The following is a 22,219-nucleotide window of genomic DNA, read 5'->3' on the forward strand; positions in this document are numbered from 1 at the left end:
GTGATGTTTTTATGGACTTTTTAATAGTAAAATTGAAAATATTAGACAACAAATTCAACTCACAGTATTAAATCCAACTTGGCTGATGTAAAACATAACATAGTTGCAGAAGTTGCTTGAAAATTTCTACCCACTCACACAGCCAGAATTAGAGAAGATTATCTCCTCTGCAAATTGCACAACCTGCACACTTGATGCAATTCCCTCAAAATTACTCAAAGAAGTACTACCCATTATCATAAATATTCTTTTAACTGTAGTTAATAGCCTGGGCCATGTACCGAAAGCTTTTAAACTAGCAGTTATTAAACCTCTGATCAAGACACCAAACCTTGATGCTGCGTATTGTCTAATTACAGGCCTATTTCTAACCTACCATTTATATCTAAGATCTTAGAAAAAGCTGTAGCCCAACAACTTAGTTCATATCTACATAAGAACCTCATATATGAAAAATTCCAATCTGGATTCAGGCCACAGCACAGCACTGAGACAGCTCTAGTTAAGATAACAAATTATCTTCTTGCCTCTGATCAAGGCTACATATCCCTGTTGGTACTACTTGACCTCAGCACAGCTTTCGATACGATAGACCACAATATTCTCCTAGAAAGGTTAGAAAACATGGTTGGAATCACAGGGAAATTGACTTGACTTGTTTGTGTACCTAGAAAATTGTTGCTTCTTTTTATGTTCTGCCAGATAGAACCTTAAGCAGAACTCCAAGCAGAAAGTGAGTTCTCAGGAGTTCTTGGCTGGATGTCATGTCATGGAGACTTTAGTGAACAGTCCACTTTCCCTTGAACTCTTGCTAGAGTCTGTGTTTTAGGCAAGAGAAGGAGGAATCCCTGCATGGACTAACTTGTACACTTGCACCACGCTACGCTTCCTTGAGTTCCTTGCTCGTTCATACTAACTTGTCCTTACAGTCATGGACTTAATTCTTATTCTCATTGTTCTGCATGATGTGTGCATAATGACCAAAAGCAGAGCCTTTTTTAAACTGAGATACATGTTCTCCAAAACTGCAAAAGTGCCTGTGAATAACCTATGTCAAATGGTTTTCAAACTTGCGCTGATCTACAGTGCATGTGTACTAATGATGTAGCACCACTCAAACCCAGTGGTAAAGCAAAGCAGCAGTGTGTGCTCAGCTTCAAGGTGAGCGAAGCACAAAATGCTTTTCATCTGAAAGCTCCCTTACTGTCATTGCTTTGTGATTATTTTGCTATCGGGTGTCAACCAAAGTCAGATGTGTTCCCTTTTTGAATCTTGGTTCCTCGGAAAGTTTTGAGAGTTTTCCTTCAAACTGTCACCCTTGACTTGCTCACATGGGGCTTGGACCAGGATATCTGTGAAGCTGCTTTATATCAGTACTCAATATAAAAGGTGCTACACAAAGAAATTTGAATTTGAATGTATTTTGTACATGAGTCTCTTAGCAGACCACTCAGAAAAGCAGTAAAAAACACTTGAATGTGCACAGCCGGAACTGTTTAAAACCAACCATTTAAGAGCTGTAGGTTGAAATAACTCAAAGCCTAAACATCATTGGCAAAGACATGCCAGTAATGTACCGGGTTTTGAGAGTGCAAATGTTCACACACACACACACAGACACACACACACACACACACACACACACACACACACACACACACACACACACACACACACACACACACACCTGAGTTTCTCCAGTGCACAGTGTGGATCCTCCTTTATATCAGACAGCAGCTTCACTCCAGACTCTCCTGGGTGATTATAGCTCAGATCTAGTTCTCTCAGGTGGGAGGGGTTTGACTTCATAGCAGATGCCAGAGAAGAACAGCCTTCAGCTGTAACCATACAACCAGACAATCTGCAGAAAGAAAGGAAAAAGAGGGACAGATGTTATTTACATGGAACAAAAACAGATGTGGTTCAAACTGTTGATTTCACATGCTGTGAAATCAACAGTTTGATTTTACCAATCAAAGCAATTTAAAAAACATAATAGTAAAACTGACTAGGGTGGTCATTAACATTCTCAGTTGACTGTAAATCTGTCCCTTGACTAATTCATCAACATCAAATCATTCAGTAACCCCTAATGCTCTGTGGATGGGGGCTCCTCCCATTAGAATACAAATGCGTCATCATAACATAAAAGGCACTCAGTCAGAATAACTCTGAATAATAATTCAAAATAATAATCTCTAGTGACTTCTAAGGGGACAAGTGGCCGCAAACCATGCCAGAAACCAGACCCCCGCACTGTAGAGGTCCAGCATTCAGGCCTGTACTGTTCTCTTGGTGTACACTGCAGATATGTTCTCCACCCCCTTGTGGAGAACATAGTGGAGGATGACTCATCTGACTATATCACTGTTCTGCACATCTCTGTAGACCAGTGCTGATGGTTTATACCACTACACAGCTGTCCTCTCAGATGAACATTTGTCTTTGTAATAAGGGGTTTCTGCACCACAGCTTTATAATAATATCCCTCTCTGTATAGTTGTGGACAGACTGTTCTTGCCGACAGTCTGATCATGTCCTGCATTGATATTCTCAGTCAACTGAGAAACAGCTGTTCTTACATACAAGCATCAAGATTACTCATTGTACAGTTTTCCAGCGCCGTTTACCATTATGTTATTCCCACAGATTTAAATGCAGTTACTTTAAACATTGTTTACCAGATTTATCAATCATCCCTGCCCCATTGGACTTGGATGATCTTGAAAACATTACTGAAATTCTGCAATCCACACATCAGTCATCTCTTGATAAGCTCGTACCATGATACAACAAGCATACACACACAGTAAAACAAAAAGCTGGTAGTCTGGAACGTAAATGACGTATATGAAAACTAGATTGTTTCCAAACTGAATGGAAAAACAGCATCATAGAATATAAGCATACACTAAACGCAGGCAAAAAATCCTATATTTCATCACTAATTGAAAATAACAAAAATCATTCTAAGATCTTGTTCACAACTATATCCAAACTAACTGGTAATATTGAACAATTTAAAGACAATATTCAAACAACCTACAGCAGCAATGATTTTATCAGATTCTTCAATGATAAAACAGAAAATATTAGACTACAAATCCAAAATCTGCCTATAGATCTAATATCACAATATGATGGGTGCCCTGCCAGCCCAAAAGTACAGTTGCTATCTTTTAGTCTTATCCAACCAAATGAATGTCACAGTAAGTAGCTCATCCAAATCATCAACATACACTCTTGACACAGTACCCACAAAACTGCTCAAACAGGTTGTCCCCTGTGTTGTCAAACCCCTGCAGTCTATAATAAATTTGTCCCTCAATCTGGGACAAGTACCAGTCGTTAAACCCCTAATTAAAAAGCAAGATCTTGATCCCAATGTACTCACCAACTATAGACCAATTTCCAATCGCCCCTTCGTTGCTAAGATCTTACAAAAAGTGATCTCACATCAACTGTGCTCCTATCTACAAGAAAACTCTTTCCATGAGATGTTTCAGTCTGGCTTTAGACTCTTTCACAGTCCTGAAACAGCATTCACTACAGTAGTAAATGATCTCCTTGTCTCTCTCAATAGTGGCCATATTTGCATACTAGTCCTTCTAGATCTCAGTGGAGCGTTCGATATCATCAACCACAAAATCCTCCTTGATAGACTGGAAAATCTGGTTGGTATCAAAGGACAGGCTTTTCCGATCTTATCTGACAGACCATTATCAGTTTGTCAGTGTTAACAATAAACACTCTGATCACACGCTAGTAAAATATAGCGTCCCCCAAGTATCAGATTTTTCTGTAAAGCTGCTTTGTGACAACACCCGTTGTAAAAAGTTCTATATAAATAAACTTTGATTTGACTTGACTAATGAAAGCTTGGAAAATGGAAGGGGCAATAGAAAGGCCGAAAAGCATTACCAAGTACTCATAAAAGGATTTTGAAACCAACCCCTTTGTGGGAACCCTCATCACTCCACGTGCTTTCCACAAGTCGGTGCCAAAGTTTTGTGTGGACAGGCTCTGCAGTCACTGAGGAGATGACCAGCAACACCACAATACAGGAGTAGGCCTCTTGTCAGCCAACGGAGCCTTTCCTCTTTGGACAGACGTGAAGTCACACTGCATGGGTTCATCGACTGTCCATGTTCTTGTAGCCATTCTATTGTTTGTGTTTGCCACACTTAAGAGTTCATCTAGACATATAGATAGAGTTATAAGTTGATCTAATGTCAGGTCATCATCTCTACATGCCATTTCAGTCATGATATCAGAATTCAGTCCTTGACGATACATAGTCAAAAGAGCAGCCTCATTCCACCCACTACCAGCTGCCAGGGTGCGGAATTCTAATGCAACAGAGTGATTACCCTGTCGTAGCTTACACAAAAATTCTCCACTTAACTTGCCTTCATTGGGGTGATCAAAAACTCCTTCAAAAACTGAGTATGAGTGGATTCTTTGCCAGCTCGCAGTAGCCCACTCTAGTGGTCTATCGAACAAACATGAGACTAAAAATGAAATTTTAGCCTGATCTCAGCTACCTGGAGTGTTATCAAAAAAAGTAGAGCACTGCAACAAAAATCCCTGGCACTTATCTGGGTTACCATCAAATTTATCAGGTTTACTTACTGAAAACCATGAAGCCACTAGTTGTGCCAGCTGGGCTTGTTGCTCAGACTGTTGTTGAGCAAGCGACTCAAGTGAATGTGTTACCCTGTTAATACTTTCTGGTGATGACCAAGTAACTGGCACTGCTTGTTAAGAGCTTTCTGAAAAGCCTCCGTATCCGCCATCGGCATTTTCGGCTGAATAACTTGACACTTGTGGATAAAAAGAGAAAGTGAGGCTTTAATATTAGAATCACAGTCCAAAAACATGGTCAGCAAACAGGCAAAGGTAAAATCCAGAAATGTCAAAAAACACAAGAACACAAACATAACCTGGCAACCAGAGTACAAGGGGCAAAGGCAAAAAGGGCAGAAATGCCAAAAGTACCAAAATACAGTCAGAACCGGAAAAATCACAAAACAGATAAAGAACACTCAGTAGCTCTTAGGAGAAGCAATACCTTGCAACAAACTAGTCTACAAGCTCGGGCTTTATACTAACACTAATCATACAAAAACAGGTGTAACAAGTTACAGTCTCAGTTGTTGCTGTTTGCTTCAAACTGGCCACCATGGTGTCAGTTCCAGGGTATATACTCTAAATGACTGGCGCCTGGTTGCTCTGACCTCCATCATAAGCAAGTGCTTTGAGAAGTTGGTCAGATACTTTATCTGCTCCTCACTACCTGCCACTCTGGACCTGCTGCAGTTTGCTTACAGACAGAACAAATCCACTGATGATGTAATAGCCCTGCCTCTACACACTGCCCCCTCCTATCTAGACAAAAAGAACACATATGTGAGAATGCAGCTCAGCATTCAACACCATCGTGCCCTCAAGGCTCGACATTAAGCTTCGGGATCTGGGTCTGAACAGTTCTCTGTACTGCTGGATCCTAAACTTCCTGACGGGCTGACGCCAGGTGGTTAGGATGGGCAACATCACCTCCTCCTCACTGATCCTTAATACCGGAGCTCCTCAGGGCTGTATGCTCAGCCCTCTTTTGTACTCCCTGTACACCCACGACTGTTCAGCCAGACACAGCTCCAATGTCATCATCACATTTGCAGATGACACCACGATTGTAGGTCCAATCTCCAATGACAACGAGGAGGCATACAGAGAGAAGGTCAGCTTTCTGACACACTGGTGCCAGAAGAACAACCTCTCTCTAAATGTTGACAAGACCAAGGAGCTCATAGTGGACTTCAGGAAGCAAGAGAGAGTGCACACCCCCATCACTATCAATAGAGCCACTGTAGAGAGGGTCAGCAGCTTAAAATTCCTCTGTGTTCACATCTCAGAGGAGCTGACATGGAGCGAACACACCACACGGGTGGTGAAGAAGGCACAACAGGGCCTCATCCACCTCAGGTGGCTGAGGAGGTTTGGCATGAACTCCCACATCCTCAGAACCTTCTACACATGTACTATGGAGAGCATTCTAACACCTCCATCACCACCTGGTATGGGAACTGCACTGCCATGAAGCAGAAGGCTCTGCAGAGGGTGGCGCGGACAGTCCAGAACATCACCTGGGTCCTGCTCCCAAACCTCCTGGATTTAGAGCCACTGTTTGTTCTCACAGCTGTCAAACGGGAGGAGGTACAGAAGCATAAAGTCCAGAACCTGCCAGTTCCGAGACAGGGCCATCAGGCTGCTGAACAGCCTGTAGTGCTGGTGTATCAGTCTATAGGCCTTTCACTACACCTCTGAATCATCATGATGATCTCCATGGACAATCTACACCTCATCCACATCAAAATAGATTTACTCTGATCTTACTGCACCTCCAATCTAGCAAATCTATACTACACATATAAACTGATATGTTGCTGTATACATATCTTCTACCTAGGATTTCTGCACAAATATTCTATCCCCTGTGCACCCTACATCTCATTTGTTTATCTACCTCAGACTCTGCACATATCGAAATGTGTATAACAGTACATATCAGTTTCATTTCATATCTTATTACTGTACAACTGTACATTGGAAACTGCAGTACTAGTGTATATTGAGTATATGTGTATATATTTAGAGTCTTTGTTTATATATCTTATATATATTTATTTACTTATTTTGGATTTAAGTTCTACAAGAGGGCTACTGACATTTTTGCTGACATTGTAAGCTGAGTTTGGAACTCAGTATTGACTGCTACAGCCAGATGATTTCAATATGCTACATGCTTCAACATTCCACTGTCCCATTCTGTTAGTGGTGTGGCTCAGTGCTTCAAAGCTGAGCTATCATTGCACCTACACATTTCCACATCACAGTAACAGCACTTACAGTTAACCAGGGAAGACCTAATAAGGCAGAATTGTGATCAACTGACACGATGCTATCTTCTGAGAGAGCCACATTGAAAGTAACCGAGCGCTACAGCATGGCCAGTTCTACTGCGAGTGTGTGTAAGGTTATGGCTGCATACTGGATTTTATTCACTTATTAGCAATGAGAGTGTCTGAAATAGCTAAAACCACTAATTATAAGGGATGTTCACAGACACAAACAAGACTGCCAGAATCATACTTGTCCTAAAGAAATCCACGCTAGACACCTGCAATGTCACCAACTACTAACCTGCATGTCTCCTTTCCTACCTTTTAAAAATCCTTGAACGCTCTATAATCAGCTATCTCTCTTTCTTACTCAGAATCAGCTCCATGATCCCAATAAGTCTAGTGTCAAACTGACACACTGCAGTTTGGCATCATAGATAGCAGCCCTCACCTGAAGCTGAATCCCAGCAAGACTGAGCTGCTATGCCTGCATGTAAATAAAGCTCCTCACTTTGATCTCCACTGAGAACTTTTGTCATGCCATCTTCCTTTTGTAGTCCTGAAGAATCAGTTATCTTTTTAGCACATGTTGCAAACCTGACTTGGTTACACAGATTTCTGCTCTAAAACATCCAGAAGATTTGACCCCCACCCCCCAAAGAGGCTACAGCATGAACTTCCCTTGCTGTCCTCAAGCACAGACTGAAGATCATAAAACTGTTATACTCTTTTTAATTGTTACGTGCCAACAAGATTCAGACACTTGCAGTTTGAAAACACAACAGAGACTTTACTAGCAGAATCAAAGTCTAGAATCTTAGTCTTCTAATACCTCGCAACTATCTCTACCTAAAGCCAGGGCTTTTAAACTAAACTATGAAAGTCATATGACCAATGCACAGTGACATCAATATCAATGTTCTGGAGATCCAGAGCGCTGATAGGAGCGCGAGAAAAGGTCAGGAGTCATGTGATTCCCCAGAGAAATCTGGGTAATGGAGTCCAAGTTAGGTCCCGAGTGTGAGGGAAGCACAGCAGTCATGTGATCTCCCAGAGGTTTCTCTGAAAGCTCGACGGATGCGTGACATTAACTGAACCTTTTGTCACCATTTTGTTATCTATGCATTTCTGAATGTTATGGAATGTCAGATCTTACTAATTTTAGTTTAATGTCTAATTTATACAGTACTTACCTGAGTATCTCCAGTTTACAGTGCGAACTCTTCAGTCCAACAGAGAGCACTTGCACACCTGAATCCTGCAGGTCATTGTTACTGAGGTCTAGTTCTTTCAGGGAGGAATTTGCTGATTGAAGAGCAGAGCAAAGAGTCTCACAGGATTTCTTTGTGAGATTACAGTGAACTAGTCTGCAAAGGAATAACAAACACAGCACAAAGAACAGTTAAAATGGGGCTTAAGAGATCCAGTGTCACAGGAGTTAAGTGGTTTTCTTTAATGACTTAATCTCTGGGTTTTGAATCTGGCCAAATGTCAAACTCAGCAGTAAACACACTATGCAACACAAAATTTCCAGTGCAGTAATGAATTTATTCATGAAAACACCACACTTTTGATTACAACACCCATCTGCTCATACCATTGTAGCAGTTCAATGTCCTAGGTATAACCTGAACTAAACAACCATGTTAATCTAATGTATTTTAATGATCCATGTTCCCCACCTGCTTGGGTACCAAAATGGACACACTACACAAAGGAAATGATTAAAAATAAGAGCTACAGATAAAGTATCCTGGTAGAAATTTAGCAGCAATACAAAACAATTACCACAGTTAAAAGGAGAAACCATGATAGAAAAGATTGTTCTGTCAGTCCACATTGGCTTGTTCAGGTGGTCTTTTAACAGACCAGTGTTTTGTAATTAATCATTATTAATACATGCAAACATTGGGAGAGGGGTGGTACTGTCAGATATCCTATATGCGTTCTATTAATCTTGACCATTACTTGTCATTACCTGTGTAATGAAACTCTTTTCATCAGAATCAGAATCAGAATCAAGCTTTATTGGCCAGGTATGCTTACGCATACAAGGAATTTGGTTTTGGTTACAGGAGCTCACAGTGCACAGTATCAGACAGACATTTACATGTAGTGAATAAAATAAAATAAATATAAAATATAACAAAATAAAATAAAATAAAATAAAACATGCATTCCTACCATCACTCACTCAAACACACACACACAGTCATACCTGTAAACCTTACATTGTGCAAAATATGGGTCTAAAGTTAAAGTGCTGAGTGCAGCAGCAGTTAAAGGGTGTAAAGAAAGAGAAAGGGATCAGTGAAGTAACAGTCCGATAAGTGGCGTAATAAGGCAGGTAAGTAAGATGCTAGAATAAAACACTGGTTTGAGGCGGCAGTTCCACAGGATGGAGTTGACTCAGATACTACAGTGGTGTGAAAAAGTGTTTGCCCCCTTCCTGATTTCTTATTCTTTTGCATGTTTGTCACACTTAAATGTTTCAGATCACCAAACAATTTTAAATATTAGACAAAGACAACACAAGTAAACACAAAATGCAGTTTATAAATGAAGGTCTTTATTATTAAGGGAAAAAGAAATCCAAACCTACAGGGACCTGTGTGAAAAAGTGATTGCCCCCTAAACCTAATAACTGGTTGGGCCACCCTTAGCAGCAACAACTGCAATCAAGCGTTTGCGATAACTGGCAATGAGTCTTTTACAGTGCTGTGGAGCAAATTGGGCCCACTCATCTTTGCAGAATTGTTGTAATTCAGCCACATTGGAGGGTTTCCGAGCATGAACCGCCTTTTTGAGGTCATGCCACAGCATCTCAATCGGCTTCAGGGCAGGACTTTGACTAGGCCACTCCAAAGTCTTAATTTTATTTTTCTTAAGCCATTCAGAGGTGGACTTGCTGGTGTGTTTTGGATCATTGTCCTGCTGCAGAAACCAAGTGCGCTTCAGCTCGAGGTCACGAACAGATGACCGGACATTCTCCTTCAGGATTTTTGAGTAGACAGCAGAATTCATGGTTCCATTTACCACAGCAAGTCTTCCAGGTCTTGAAGCAGCAAAACAGCCCCAGACCATCACACTACCACCACCATATTTTACTGTTGGTAGGATGTTCCTTTTCTGAAATGCTATGTTACTTCTACGCCAGATGTAATGGGACATACGCCAGATGTAATGGGACATACACCTTCCAAAAACTTTTGTCTCTGCAGTAAAAACCTCACACCTCCAACTGCAGCATCTGCCTCTCCAGCCCCTGTTACCTTATTACCCTGTGTGGTGTTGATGTGTGTGTTACTCAGTGGTCTGGTGGACCCACCGCATTATTGTTATTTAAATCAATGCAGCCATAACAGTTTATGTAAAAATACCAGATGTTTAAAATATCACAAGTGTCCAGCGTATGGTTCTCCTTTAGCAGCTGTAGCCAGTCAGCAGCCTGTCCATGCTGTCCACCCTCACACACACACACACACACACACACAGACACTCTCACACAAACAGCAGGCCATGTAGGAGGAGAACAGAGTGAAGGACACAGCACCTGACATGACGCACTGAACACTCTCTCGTGAGACCCTGTGCGAGAATCAAGATGGTGGCTCCCTGCTGCTAGTCAACCAGCCAAACAAAGCTAGCTCCTAAAAAAAAAGTTCTGAAAGTGATACATTTACTTATCAACTTGTCGTCCTGGAATCCCTCGAGGAATACATCAACCACCACTACTACAACGTTGTCATCATGAATAAGGACAAAAAAGAAGATAAAACCAAAGGTAAACAACTCCAAACACCCAACGGTAAATGACCCCGACCCCCCCAGCTCACCGGGAGACACAGAGGTCAGTCCTATCCTGCTCTCCATTAACAGCGAGCTCTCAGCACTAGATGCCATGGACTATCCCTGGTCGAAATACTTCACAAAGAATTCCAAGCAATCCATGAAAGTTTAGAGTTCAGCCAGGAACAAATCCTGACACTAACTAAAGAAAACAAAACACTGCAGCACCGTCAGCGAACTCACAACCCAAATATCTTCAGTCATGAAAGACAACAAACAAATAAAAGAAACAATCCTGGACTTACAGGCTTGTAGTATGAGAGACAACATCGTCTTCTCTGGCATTCCCGAACACACACCGGAAAACCCCGAAGATCTCCTAAAGGATTTCATGGTCACTAAACTCAAAATCTCACCGGAATTAGCCTCATCTATTACACTTGACCGTGCAAACCGATTAGGAGATAAAAACAGGTAAACAAGCGACCGCGACCCATCGGCGCTAAAGTCCAACACTATAAACACAAAGAGCTCATCATAGTAAAGGAAGAGAACTCAGAGGAACATTCTTTTTTTTCTCTGAAAAAAACAAACACTAAACAAGACCTCTCTTATCACTGCCATATATTCCGGATATTAAAGATGTATCTCTGCTCACATACACAACACTCTACACCACACACACCAGAAGACAAGCACAAACATCTTCACACCCATTTAACAGCTTTAATACACACAACTGAATTCTACGCTACACACGTCGTCACTTAAGTCTGTTACCTGGAACATTCATGGTTTTGGCACACAGGCTAAACAGACCAAGGTACTACACCTTCTGTCTTCTTTAAAGGCAGATATCTGTTTATTACAGGAAACACATCTATCTGAAACAAATCATCACAAACTGAAGTCAGCACAGTTCAGTCACATATTCTCAGCTAACTACAACTCCAAACAAAGAGGTGTTTCCATCCTAATAAATCAAAAAAATTTCAAACATAACATCACGATATCAGACCCAGAAGGAAGGTATATCATAATCAACATTAGCAGCTCCAACATCTCCTTAACTACTGCAAATATATATGGCCCAAATACTGATGACCTGCCCTTTTTCCAGGAGTTTTTCAGTCATCTTTATAATATCTCAGATTCCGCAGTTATAATTGGAGGTGACTTCAATACCATCATGAATCCATATCTAGACAGAAAAACCAGTGCACACTCCACCCGTAATTGGCAATCAATAGATACCATTAAATACTTTATGAATGATTTGGGGCTCAGCGATGGTTGGCGCCTCAAACATCCAATGAAAGAATTCTCTTTTTATTCACCAGTTCACGGCTCACATTCTCACATTGATTTTTTTCTAACCAGTAACTCTATTACATCTAACATCTCAGACATAATATACCACCCTATAATTATTAGTGACCATAGCCCTGTTTCACTCAAGTGGAATATAAATCACGTACATAAATCTTTCAGATGGCGCCTAAATACTTCTCTCCTAAAAGATCTAGAATTTGATAGTTATATCAGGAAAGAGTGGCATCCTTCCTAGAAATAAATGACTCTCCAGAAACTCCACCAACACTACTTTGGGAAACCGGGAAAGCCGTACTAAGAGGCAAAATAATATCCTACTCCTCCCATAAGAAAAAGAAAGATACAGAAAACGAATCTAATTCACAACAAAAAATTAAGGAATTATCAAATAAGATGTTAAACAACCCAAAAGACAAAACTGAAAATGAGCTAAGGAAATGTAACATACAATACAACGAACTCATAAATAAGAAGACTCAATTCCTAATACAACAATTAAGACACAAACATTTTGAACACAGCAACAAATCTGGAAAACTCTTGGCTAATCTAGTAAAACATAACAAAGAAAAAACAACAGTACCAGTAATCAAGGATGAGACAGGAAATATTATGCAAACACCAGAGGAGATCAATCAGGTATTCAGAAATTTTTATAAAAATCTATACTCACTATCACGATCCAGAAACAGAGGACATCTGCACTTTTCTTAATAACATAAACCTTCCAAGACTGACCAAAGAACAAACACAAATACTGGAAAATCCAATAACATCAATAGAACTTTATAATGCCCTTCACCACATGTCTAATAATAAAGCACCTGGTCCTGACGGCTTTCCCACTGAATTTTATAAACACTTCTGGACAATACTCGCCCCAATACTCGCCCCAATACTCACCCCAATACTCGCCCCAATACTCGCTCCAATACCCACCCCAATACTCGCCCCACTATTCAACAGAATGACAGCTAAAATAAAACATAACAAGATTTTACCATCTGAAATGAATACCGCTATAATCTCACTTTGTCTCAAACCTAACAAAGACCCCACCCTACCCTCCAGCTACCGTCCAGTACCTTGGCGACTAGATTAGAAACAGTTATCCCATCACTTGTACACCCCGATCAGACCGGCTTCATCAAAGGAAGACATTCAACCACTAACATGCGCAGACTGCTTAACTTGATACATCACACATCGATTCACAAATCAGAAACTGCAATAGTCACATTAGATGAAGAGAAAGCTTTTGATGAAGTCAATTGGAAATTCTTTTTCACCACGTTGCACAAAATAGGGTTCGGAGAATTAATTGGATAAAAATTCTTTACACCGCACCCAAAGCCACAATCAATACTAATAGACTAATATCTCCAAATTTCACACTGCACAGAGGTACTAGGCAAGGATGCCGCCTCTCACCCCTCCTATTCTCAGTCTTTATAGAACCGTTGGCAGCAGCTATACGACAAAACACAAACATAAAAGGTATCCAAACCCAAACCGTAGAACACAAAATCAGTTTATATGCAGATGACATTCTACTGTTTTTGCAGAATCCCCCCACATCAATCCCTCAAACCATACAAATTAAAAATACTCCAAAATCTCCAATTACTCTATTAACTGGACTAAATCCACCATACTACCAATCAACAGGAACTTATCAGACACAGCAGGACAGTCTCTTCCTACCCCCTTGAGCACCCAATACGTCACATATCTGGGCATCAGAATTTCCTCCCAGCTGTCAGAGCTGCCTAAACTCAATCTTAACCCATTACTCTCAACTATAAACAATGACCTCAAATGCTGGACGAACTTTCCACTGTCTCTTATTGGCAGGATATCTACAATCAAAATGACCGTATTACCAAAAGTAAACTTTTATCAATGATTCCAATTCAACCTCACTCTACCTGGTTCAAAACCTTAGACTCTATTATCTCCAAATTGTACTGGAAAAATAAACCACCTAGGATCAAATTAGTTACATCACAGAAGCACAGAACCCAGGGAGGCCTCGAAGCCCCCACTTTCCAACAATCCTTCCTAGCAAATCAATTACAACACATAAAAAATGGATAAAGCCTAGTCAAACAGATGAATCATGGAGAGCAGTAGAACAAGCTTCAAGTAATGAAATACAACTTTCAGACCTACCATTCATTAGTACAACACTCAAACGCCACTCCTGTTTCAAAAACCCAATGATAGCATCAACACTGACAGCTTGGTGGAAACTGCACAAGAGCACTGACACTATAATTTCACCCTCCAAACACTCACCCATATGGCACAACCCCAACGTCCCTGCCATCAAAAAAACAACAACTCTACACAAATGGAAAGACAAAGGTATTACTCATCTACATCACATCCTACAGAATAAACACTTTGAACCATTTCACATTTAACCCAGGCATACGGCATTGAGAGTAACCAGTTTCTGGAATATCATCAGCTTAGATCCAAACTAAACTCCGAAATTAAAGACAAAAAAGATAAACTAGAATTAAGTCCACCAATTACAGAATTCCTAAACATCTCCTCCTCAAAAAAATATTATCTGAATTAGACCAAACAGTTTATGTACCACGGAAAAAGTGGGAAGAAGATCTCTTGGTTACTCCCTCTACCGACCTCTGGACAACCATTCTGGGAAACACATTTAGCATGACTAACAATGCTAACCTCCACCTCATACAATATAAGGTAATTCACAGAGCACACTACACTGGGCAAAGGCTCTATAAAATGGGACTAATAGACTCTGAAATCTGTACACACTGTTCACTAAACACTCCTGACAGTTATATACATGCCTTGTGGCTTTGCACACCAGTCAAGCACTTCTGGCAACTTGTTATGAATCAACTAACTCCATTGTTAAAACAACCCATCTCCCCATCCCCATCAGTCTGTCTGTTAGGTGACACATCATCAGTCCATCTAAAAAGAAAGAATACAGAACACTTTCGGTGGCGCTGACCATCACGAAAAAGACCATTCTGACAAACTGGAAAACAAGGAAAAAGATTACGATCAATGGAAAACCTTTCTAACAGAACACAAAGCTACGGAGAAAATCTCAGCATCTATCAAAAACAAATCTCAGGAATACGGAAAAACATGGTCAACACTTAATAGCGTTCTACACCCACCTTAACTTCTACAGGCTTTTATACCTGCCTGTGGTGCCTCTACCCGAATGTTCCTGATCACATATTAATACACACACACACACACCACGCACACCACACACACACACACCACACACCACACACACACGCACCACACACACACACACACACACACACACACACAAATAAATAAAAAATGATTTTATCTTTTATCTTTAATAAAGGAAAATGTATTTAAGCTATGAGATTTCAATATTTTATTCCTAATTATGAACATCATTAGGGGGGTCTTTAGGGTTTAATATTAGCCCAAAAAAATTTGTACAGCACATGTTTATTAAAACAGTGCACAGTCCTTAACTACAGCTCTAACTTTAATAATTACATCACAGAATGTAATTATCTTTTATTTTATCTTTTATGGCAGATATTATAAATATCTATAGCTCAATTCATTGTCTGAGGGTACAAATATTATAATTACCGTTTTTTTTTGTTTTTTTGTCTGTTTTACATGTTCTATATGTTTGTTTGTTTTTTCCTTCCAATTTCTATCCTTTTTTTTTCTTTATTCCCCCTTGCAATTTTTTTTGCTTGTATGTTTGCAGTTTGTTGTCCTCCCTCTACACGATGACAGTATATACTAAAATAAATTTGTAGTAACAATAATAAAGAAAAAATTGGTCCTCCGAAGAGGGATAATATCTGAAGGTACTAAATGGACTACTTGATTATGAAGTGAAATATAAACAGATAGTAAGACTGTAAATAGATAAACACTGGGTCTCAAAAAATAACCTGTATCACGTTTCAGAAGGTCTGTATCCTTCGCTGAGAGCTGATATGTGTTTGCATTTCTTGTTTTTGGGGTGAACTATGATGCACAGAATCTCTCACAGAGACACAAGTTTGTTGTCTTACTAGTCCTCAAAATAAATGTCCTGTGAGATACAAACATTAAAAATGATCTAATGTTTCAGAATCAGCACTAGCCACCATTTCCCATCATATAAAGTCAGTGTTCTTCTGTGCTACACACTGTCTCTGCTGATTTCATCTGAACTCTCAGGTTCTGCTGCTGGAGTCAGATGTTTTTAAGACCTGGATGAGGTAAAAGTGTTTCTCCTGATATTCTCAGAATGTTCAAGTACAAAGATAATGACTTTCTATGAATATGATGTCTATAAATAGTGACACAAATAACTAGTAACACATTGATAACATTATATTATCAGTACCAATGATCAAAGAAACTCGGCTTTCTGTGATGTAATTATTAAAGTTAGAGCTGTAGTTAAGGACTGTGCACTGTTTTAATACATATGTGCTGTACAAATTTTTTTTGGGCTAATATTAAACTCCAAATTATCGATGTTCGTCTTAAATCTCTCTCTTTGTCGTTTCGTTAGCTACTAGCTAGGCGAGTTTGTCTGCCTCACTGCATGACCAGGTTGTCTGCCTCACTGCATGACCAGCAGTCTGCACTGATCTTCAGGGTTAAAGGGTGAATCAGCAGTTCTACATTAACTCTAGTGTTTAAGACCATTTATTGTTAAACCGTGTTGAACGATCAGCAGAGCTTTATTTTACTGTAAAGGATAATTATGTTATTTTACCTAAAAATCTAGTTCAGCTGTGGAGCCACAACAGTGAAAAGTTTGACTGCAGAGCCGCAGATTTACAGCCACAGTTTCACTCCAGGTTTCAGGCCCGTGGAACACATGCACTAAAGCTTAAAATGTAACGTTAGCCCAATGAAAATTTATCAAAAACTTTTATTGGAAACCCACCTAAAAAGACTGCAATGTTAAATAGCCTAACACTCGCTAAGAAAGACCAAAACAAGTGTCAGCACATGGCGTCCGCCAAAGAACGAGCCCTCCAGACCCTGAGCTCAGCAAAGCCGGACTGAAGAAGCAGGATGAGCTCCTTCGGTGGAAGTCGATCCTCGAAGCCGCCCGGGAAGTTTCCCCCTCGGTGGTTGCGCCTGCCTCGTCTTTTCGTACACTGGGAGACGCCGTTCTTACGCCAGCCCCACATGGTCCCTGGGAACCCCAGCACCGAGTGGATCCCAGCGCTTCAGCAGGCTCTTCGCGCTGCCGTCCTGGCTCTGTGGCTGGTGCGCCCTCAACGGCTTGGGCTACGTGGACAACTGGGCCTCGTTTTGGGAACAGCCAGCGCTCTACCGGAGGGATGGCCTCCACCCCAGTCATGCTGGATCTGTTGTTCTCTCCCAGAACATCGAGAGGGCCATCTGCTGACTCCAGAGTGAAGGCCACGTAAGTAGTGGCAAAAATAGAAACGCTACAGCTCATAATGCTAGTGTTACTGCTGAAGATAATGCGACTGCCAGCATTTATACTGTAAATAGAGCAAGTGCTAAAACAAATAGTTATTCTAAGTACAAATGCTCATATGTTTCTCCCGATAGAGACTGTGTCTGTTCCCCGAATAAAACAAAACATCAAAAAGCCTCAAAGTTTGCTTTAGTAACTTGATTGATATCAGACCAGTTATACCAGTTTGCAGTGACAGCACCTTTGGTCTAAAACTAGGACTGCTTAACATAAGATCCCTTACTCCTAAAGCCGTCGCTGTAAATGAAATTATTACCGATCACAGCTTTGATGCTCTGTGCCTCTTAGAAACGTGGATTAGACCCGAGGACTACTTTAGTCTAAACAAAGCCACACCCCCAGGCTACAACTATGCACATAGCCCTCGTTTAAGCAGCCGAGGTGGAGGTATAGCAACCATCAAAAAAAACCTTCCAAAATTATCAGCTTCTGTCAGCTGTCCATCTAATCATACCGAATTAGATTTTATGACCAAGCTCTTAGAGGATAATTTTCGATCTACTCTAGATAATGTGGCTCCATTAAAAAGTAGAATAGTAACGCAGAAAAAACTCGCCCCTTGGTATAATGACCACACTCGGGCTTTAAAACAGACCGCCAGACAACTAGAGCGAAAATGGCGCCTGACTAAGCTAGAAGTGTTCCAGTCCGTCTGGATGGAGAGTCTTACAGACTATAGAAGAGCACTTACTGCAGCACGCTCAGCCTCTCTCTCCTCTCTCATAGAAAACAATAAGAATAATCCTAGATTACTTTTCAGCACAATCTCTAAACTAACAGAGAACAAAACAGTTAGTGAACGCCAGATGCCACCAGCCTATAGCAGCAACGATTTTATGAACTTCTTTAGGGATAAAATTGAAAAAATTTGGCAGAAAATTCAGAATACACAACTAAACTCTACAAACCTGCTGCGTGTACTCATTCAGGGCAGGTCCCCAAGCTCTAATCCACAGCCATCTTGACCCACACTCCTCTATCTGTTGTTTTTTCATCCCTTATTCCTCCCATAAAGTCCCATTCATTTTCTTTCACAACAAAGCCCTAATCTGTCATTTTCCAAACAGCCACCAAGTACATGCACTCATTCAGGTCAGGTCTCCAAGCTCTAATTCACCGCCTTACTGATCCACACTCCTCTATGTGTAGTTTTTTCATCCCTCGTTCCTCCTATAAACTTCCATAGTAACCGCTGCAAAACCAAGTCAAGTCAAGTCAAGTCAAATTTATTTATATAGCGCCTTTTACAACAGATGTTGTCACAAAGCAGCTTTATAGAGAATCCGGGTCCACGCCGGGTTTTTGATACACTATCTCAGGGCAGCCCCCCGAGCATGAATCCACTGTCGTTCTGACCCGCACTCATCCGTTTGTCGTTTTATTCCATCATTTGTTTCTCTCATAGACTTACATTGAGTGGACTGTTGGCAGCATGCCAGACATGATGTCACAATGGCCACCTCTCTCACACACCCATCCGAACTCACGCACTGAGCCCAATGTCTCACCCACTCCCAGCCTAATGCTCAGCAGTGTCCGCACATAGAATGATTTTTTAAGGTGGAACTGCTCTTAAGGTGGAATTGCACTTAGATAGCACTGAATTTAAGGTGGAACTTCAATTAGCATAATATTAAATTTAAGGTGGAACTTCAATTAACATAGCACTAAATTTAAGATGGCGCAGTGGGTAGCGCTGTCGCCTCACAGCAAGAATGGCCTGGGATCGATTCCTGGCCGGGTGACCAGGGTCATTTCTGTGTGGAGTTTGCATGTTCTCCCCGTGTCTGCGTGGGTTTCCTCCCACAGTCCAAAAACATGCATTCAGGCCAACTGGACATGCTGAATTGCCCCTAGGTGTGAGTGTGTGATTGTATATGTATATGTGTATGTCTGTCTGTCTGCCCTGCAATGGACTGGAGACCTGTCCAGGGTGTATCTTGCCTTCCGCCCGATGACAGCTGGGATAGGCTCCAGCACCCCACCGTGACCCAGAAGGATAAGCGGTTTAGATGATGTATGTATGTAAATTTAAGATGGCAGAAAATTTAAGGTGGAACCTCAATTAACATAACCTTATGTTTAAGGTGGAGCTGTTATTCATATAGCACTAAATTTAAGATGGAACAGAATTTAAGGTGGAACTTCAATTAACATAGCACTAAACTTAAGATGGCACTGAATTTAAGGTGCAACTTCAATTAACATAGCAATAAATTTAAGGTGGAGCTGCTATCAACATGTCACTAAATTTATGGAAGAACAGAATTTAAGGTGGAACGAAATTTAAGGTGGAACTTCAATCAACATAGCACTACAATTAAGGTGGAATAGAATTTAAGGTGGAACTCTCTTTATGGTGGCACAAAATTTAAGGTGGAACTTTCCTTAACATAGCAATCAAATTAAATGGCACAGAATTTAAAGTCGAATTTCTTTTAAGGTGGCACAGAATTTAAGGTACAACTCTCCTTAAGGAAGCACTAAAATTAAGGTAGCACTATATTTAAGGTGGAACTTCAATCAACATATCACTAAAATAAAGGTGGCACAGAATTTAAGGTGGAACTTCAATTAACATAGCATTAAAGGTGGAACTGCTATTAACATATCACTAAATTTAAGGTGGAACAGAATTTAAGGTGGAATTTCAATCAACATAGCACTAGAACTAAGGTGGAACTCTCTTTAAGGTAACACTTAAATTAAGGTGGCACAGAATTTAAGGTGGAACTCTCTTTAAGGTGGCACAGAATTTAAGGTGGAACTCTCCTTAAAGTAGTACTAAAATTAAGGTGGCACAGAATTTAAAGTGGAACTTCAATTAATGTAGCACTAAATTCAGGATGGTACCAAATTTAAGGTGGAACTCTCTTTAAGGTAGCACTAAAATTAAGGTGGCATTGAATTTAACTTCATTCACAGTAGCACCTAGCAACGAATTACCGTCCACCACAGATACTGCAGCTTCTCCTTCACAACATTTTGGCAACATTTTAACAGCTATCAGCAGTCTTCAACCATTTTAACGTTTTAACGTCATTAACTGGCTTTTTCAAGGCAACTTAGTTCGTTCACGAACTTTTCCTGTCTAGTTATTATTATTATTCTACGCTCAAAATATAAAATGCTACTCCTCCCACAGTTTTCGAGCTAGAAAATGAAACTTTGCAGGATCGTGTGCTTGTGCTTTTCTAAGCGATCCGACATACGGTTTTCCGAAAATTAACGTTCAAAGTCGATATTTTTTCCCATAGGGAATGAATGGGTGGAATGTTGGCAGCATGCCACACATGATGTCACAATGGCCACCTCTCTCACACACACATCCAAACTCACGCACGGAGCCCAATGTCTCACCCACTCCCAGCCTAATGCTCAGCAGTGTCAGCACACATAATGATTTCTTAAGGTGGAACTGCTTTTAAGGTGGATTTCCCCTAGGTAGCACTGAATTTTAAGGTGGAACTTCTTTCAAGGTAGCACTGAGTTTACATTGACACTGAAATTAAGGTGGAACTGCATTTATGTTGGCACTGAATTTAAGGTGGAACTTCAATTAACATAGCACTAAATTTAAGGAGGCACAGAATTTAAGGTGCAACGTCTGTCAAGGTGGCACAGAATTTAACGTGGACCTTTATTTAAGGTGGAGCTACATTAAGGTTAGCAGTAATTTAAGGTGGCAGTGAATTTAGCACCACATTTAAGGTGGAACTGCTTTTAAGGTAGCACTAAATTTAAGGTGGAACTCCAATCAAAATAGCACTAAAATTAAGGTGGCATGGGATTTCAGGTCTCTTTAAGGTAGCACTAAATTTAAGGTTGCGCAGACTTCAAGGTGGAACTTCATTGACGGTAGCACCTAGCAATGAATTACCGTCCACCACAGATACTGCAGCTTCTGCTTAGCAACATTTGGCAACATTTTAACAACTATCAGCAGTCTTCAACCATTTTAACGTTTTAACGTTATTAACTGGCTTTTTCAAGCCAACTTAAAGTTTGTTCACAAACTTTCCCTTTCTAGCTAAAAATGTTTTCTGTTTATATCACATTTTTTTACATTTCTCCTGATCTGTTCTCCACAACACAAACACTGATGGGTAACTGACAGTCTGTCATGCTGTTTAAAATACTAACTCTAAACTATCAGGAGATCTGCTTCCTCATCACTGCACAGCAGAGGAGCTCAATCCTGGTCCTGCAGATCTAAAACCCTGGAGAGCTCAGATCCAGAACACCTGACTGTAATATTCAGATGATCCTGAAGGTCGTCTCCTGGGTCAGGTGTGTGTTTAGGGGTGAAGCTAAACTCTGCAGGGTGGTAGAACATCAGGACTGAGACTGGCCTCCCCAGCTGTGTGTGATGTTATGTTTATATGTTGTATCTGTAGTTTATGTGTCTGTTTACAGGAAGTCATTAAGGATGATATAAACAACAGCTTTGTTCAACATGAAGATCATAGTGATGACGTCAGCAGTGAAGGGCCCACTGACAGTGTTACTGCTGAAGGGACTAAGGTGACGGCAGACTGTAAAAATGGGGCCAAAGCTCACACACTGCTGAGGAGACTCATGTGTCCTGAATTTGAGCTGAATTTAAGCTGAATTTGAGCTCTTTCTCTGGTAGGAGCTCCTTTAGTGACTGTTCTCAGGCGGTTCTATCAGGGATCTCGTGAAGCTC

The 22,219-nt window shown here is 40.6% G+C and overlaps 1 protein-coding gene across 1 annotated transcript in view; it reads right to left on the minus strand.

Annotated features, from left to right (window-relative positions):
* LOC118803163 (NACHT, LRR and PYD domains-containing protein 3-like) overlaps positions 1-22,219 on the minus strand; it is a 51,477-nt gene that overhangs the window by 15,137 nt on the left and 14,121 nt on the right. The window contains exons 5-6 of the mRNA XM_036563685.1: positions 8,096-8,269; positions 1,688-1,861 (exon numbers count right to left, since the gene is read on the minus strand). Coding sequence (XP_036419578.1) covers positions 1,688-1,861; positions 8,096-8,269 — 348 coding nt within the window. The remainder of the gene's footprint in view (positions 1-1,687; positions 1,862-8,095; positions 8,270-22,219) is intronic.

The sequence above is a fragment of the Colossoma macropomum genome, unplaced genomic scaffold (assembly GCF_904425465.1).
Source record: "Colossoma macropomum unplaced genomic scaffold, Colossoma_macropomum, whole genome shotgun sequence".
Taxonomy (NCBI): Eukaryota; Metazoa; Chordata; class Actinopteri; order Characiformes; family Serrasalmidae; genus Colossoma; species Colossoma macropomum.